Here is a 4345-nt window from a genome sequence, read left to right on the forward strand (position 1 = left end):
CAATTTTTTGTTTTTAGTAATTAGAAGAATCCAAACTTTTTCGTTATATTATTAAATATATCTCCAAACATCTGAAATACTATAGCAAATATATATCACTTTTAATAGGCAATCAATGCAATCGACTCGAAATAAATTCTGATTGTATATGAGTTACTTAAAAGATAAATATAATACTTTAAAAGATCAACTAATAAACACATTATAAATCCATTAACAGTGAAGTCATAAATCATGTAAAATTAAAGTAAAATATGTTAATAATATTACAAAATCAATTAATACTCACTAATAGATAAAAAATTGATTGTCACGACTATACATATTACAGCCCGATTCGAGTATATTTCTGAAGTTATTACAATTATTTATGTACACACATTTATAGATGTAATACAGTAAACGATTTCATTGAAAACAGTTTTGGATATACATTATATGTATAAAGTTTCTAATTTGGCACATCGCGTACACTTTGGTTCAATGGCAGACATTCTGAAAAATTAATTTCATTAGTATTTCAAAATTAAAAAAAAACAAAAATTAACCACAATGATAAAAAGAATGCTCATAATTTAACCAAATCTAAATCTTCCACTTAAAAAAAGATAATTAAGTGAGATAATTTTTTTCTAAATTATTTCAGGGCAGTTGAAGTCAATACTATCACGCCGTTTAGAATTGACGTCAAGTTCTGGGATACTCTGTATATTATTCTATATAACTATTTTTCCAAACATTATGAATTGTGTAACATAGTTTGTATTTGAATTGTAAATCTGTTAATAATCTTTCAATATATTAATTATAAACTATCTTACCTTCAATATCTGTTATACAGAATTAGTAAAGAATTTTGAATCCACATTTGTTCACGTTGGCATATTATATTGGTCATGTTCATACTTCAATATATCAAATGAACAATTATCCTTTGGTATTGTGTCTTTTTGTTCATAAGGGGTCTGACCCGCCGTCCGGAGGTCGTCTCTCACCTAAATAAAATAAAGATATTTTTTTATTTTTATTATTTTTTTATTTTCTATTTTAATTACTACTTCCCAGTTAAGGACATTTAGTAAATTTCAGCCGTAAAGAGACATTATGTACAATTGACATGTTGGTAAAGCAACTCAATAGTTGTTTTTCCATTCTTTATAATATTAACAATATTTTAATAATGATGATATAATTCTGACTATTTACTTATAAATAAATTATTATAAATAATGACAAAGTTATTTCAATCTTTATCAGGAAAATTGATGACTTAAATCCAGTGGTGCTTTTTCAGTATTTCAGTTCTCTGTAATTAAGGAGTTTGCTAGTAAATTTGGGTGACTGATGAGCTTGTATCTATTTTTTTTATTAAACGACCATTTTTTTTATTAATAAGAAAATAAATATAAATAAAAATAAATTATTGTTTGAATTATTATTGAGAGATATACTTTTATTTAGCTTTATTATAATGTAAACATGCTTCATTGATTTACAAGTAGTTATAATAATTACATAAAAAAAAATGAGGAAGGAGAATAGTGGTAATAGGATAAAGGGTAAGGGAATAATTTATTTGTGGTGGCTCTCACGCCATAGACCTGTCTTCGGGCAGACTACCATTTATTATTATTATTATTATTATTATAATAATTATGTATGTTTAAACTATTGTGCAAAAAGGAATCAAAATGATAATTTGTGAGAATGTAGAAACTAGTTAAAAGTTGAAGACAATTAGCAGAGTTATGCACAAATATGTAGAACTTGATATATAATAATTTTAATTTTAAAAAGAAATTGCACATAATTATGTAATCATATAAGAGTATGTGACCAATATAAAGCAAATAATAAAACATGAAATTTGATGTAAGTAATTGAATTTGTTAAATTATTAATATGAATGTTTAGTTTAAGTATGTTAAAAACAAAAAAACAAATGTTTTGAAAGATTGATCATGTACTTATACGGTTTGAATAATATAAAACTGACATATAAAACTATTATATATGTTTCGATTATATTATATTATATTATACTTTTAAATTCAATTTTTTTCATTGAACATATTTTCTGGTTATGAAAATCGAATTAAAAACACAAAATTTGGTTTTAGATTATCAACTTTGTAGTATTAAATAAATTATATTTAAGTAAAAGTTAAGAAGCAAATGTTATAGAACTAATTTATATGTAAAAGCATATAAGTAATGCTTATCGTTTAACTTTATATTATATAACTAATATGTAAAAATACAATTCTAATTATTTTTGCATAACAAATACTTATATTTCTTTCATTAATAAGATCTAATTGTGTAGATATATGTTTATATTAAAACTACATTTATAGCTCAATATGTGTACTATATTATTTATGAATAGAATGCAATCCACGTATTCAAATGCGAAAATATTTCTCCATTTGTTTTAATTTTTATTAATAATTCAGAAAAATTAGTAAAGTAAAGCAAAATACAACATGCAGAAGTTTAAAAAAATAATGTACATGCAATTTTGGACCCATAGAGATATTTATTAAATTAAATTATATAATTTCCCTTAACAAACTTCAGAAAGATTTATCAACATCCGAATAATCGTTTAGAAGTATATTTACATGCATCTTTACAGAAAAATGTTATATATAAGATACACACACACACACACACACACATATATATATATATATGTATATATATGACTATGAATCATAAATATCTTATTCATATTAAACTATGTCCTTCTCGATGCATATTGCATGCACCTGTAACAAACATGTTTATTGTTCTTGGTAATCAAGCAACTAATTTTAAAATAATATTAATTGTTTATGAATTAATAAGTTTTTAAATAACTCAAATAATAGTGCAAGAAAAAAACATTTTAAATAAGCACCATAAATATTTACTACCGTTGTACTAAAATATTGTATTAATTAGGTCAATTTGTGTTTCAAACGCTCTGCTATCATAGCTGATCATTAAATTTTGGTAATTAAAATAGTTATTGCTTTGTTCTGAATAATAGTCTGAGAGTTATTAGTAGTTTGGCCCAGAATTAAATATTCATGAATTAATCATAATTAATAATAATCAATCTATAATAATCAATATTAATAATAACATTTTTTTATTATTATATATAGATAAGCTGTTTGGATCCAAAATTTAGGTTCAGGTTTTCGCCAAAAATCTTGAACCCATTTTAAACTTTACCCTTTCAACTCGGATGCCGCATAAATTTCGGAATTCGCGTGGAAAGTGTTAAAAATTTTTTTAATGGTATCAAATTTTAATATCAGTGCTGATTAGGTTTTGGTAAAGATCGGCCAGACCGTTTCTTTGGAATTAATGTTTGTTTACGTTTTTGCCATGCTCTTCGCTAAGAATGACATTGTATTATTATTTTTCGTTTGCTTATAATTTACAGAAATATATTGGCTCTTGCAAAATCGTTATAGATAGAGATAGTTACACATATTCGATAATATACATTATGCTCTATAGTTATATCATATATATATATATATATATTTATATTGAAATGAATAAAACAGCCAATGCGTCGAATGTAAACAATTTAATTTATTTTTTATACGTTTCGAGACTAGATGTGTCTCATCATTCAGCTAAAAGAAATTTACAATATAAAGAAAAGGTTTCAAAAAAATGAATTTATACAATGGAAAAATTAATTGAAAAAACAACAAATTATACACACCAGATCAGGAAAAACCCACTTTACTAAAACATTTTACAACACCACAATCACATGACACTACTGTAGGAAAACAAAAATAATTTACGAAAAGACCGAAAAAGGTAGATGTAAAAATGTATAAAATACATAATTATTTGTTTCAAAGCATAGCAACACGAATGGACTAAGAATGCGTCGAGAGACGTGTAGACGGCTATGCGACCAACACGCGTGCATGTGGGAAGGGATATCAGGGGTGTAGTATGGCGTCAGATTTACAGAAATTAATTATATTTTGATAACTTTCTGAGAGTAAGCTAGAAGAACTGCGTTTGTTAACACAATTAGAATGTAAAAAGATGAAACATGATTCGGAAAATCTTCTAAGGTCTACATTTTTTTCTTTATATAAAATTATAGGATGGTCAGTATTAAACGAATGTTTGAAATTAATAATGTGCTCAGAAAACATTGTTTTAAATTGTCTAGGGTTTTTTGAATTATAAATATGTTGATTCATTCTCTTGCTAATGTATTGGGAACTTTCACCGATATAACAACTGTCACAATCTAAACAATTAATTTTATAAACGGCATCGGTGATTCGGTCAGACGGAGATTTTGATTTTAAGGTAGAAA

At 25.0% G+C, this 4345-nt stretch overlaps 1 protein-coding gene across 1 annotated transcript in view; it reads right to left on the reverse strand.

The window, feature by feature from the left end:
• Positions 1-336: 336 nt before the first annotated feature.
• Positions 337-4345, reverse strand: part of LOC113373812 (dipeptidase 2-like) — a 16855-nt gene continuing 12846 nt past the window's right edge. The window contains exons 4-5 of the mRNA XM_026614086.1: positions 822-995; positions 337-495 (exon numbers count right to left, since the gene is read on the reverse strand). Coding sequence (XP_026469871.1) covers positions 873-995 — 123 coding nt within the window. The 3' untranslated portion in view covers positions 337-495; positions 822-872. The remainder of the gene's footprint in view (positions 496-821; positions 996-4345) is intronic.

The sequence above is a fragment of the Ctenocephalides felis genome, unplaced genomic scaffold (genome assembly GCF_003426905.1).
Source record: "Ctenocephalides felis isolate EL2017-DRISC unplaced genomic scaffold, ASM342690v1 CF-g0.4_SCAFFOLD_01604, whole genome shotgun sequence".
Taxonomy (NCBI): domain Eukaryota; kingdom Metazoa; phylum Arthropoda; class Insecta; order Siphonaptera; family Pulicidae; genus Ctenocephalides; species Ctenocephalides felis.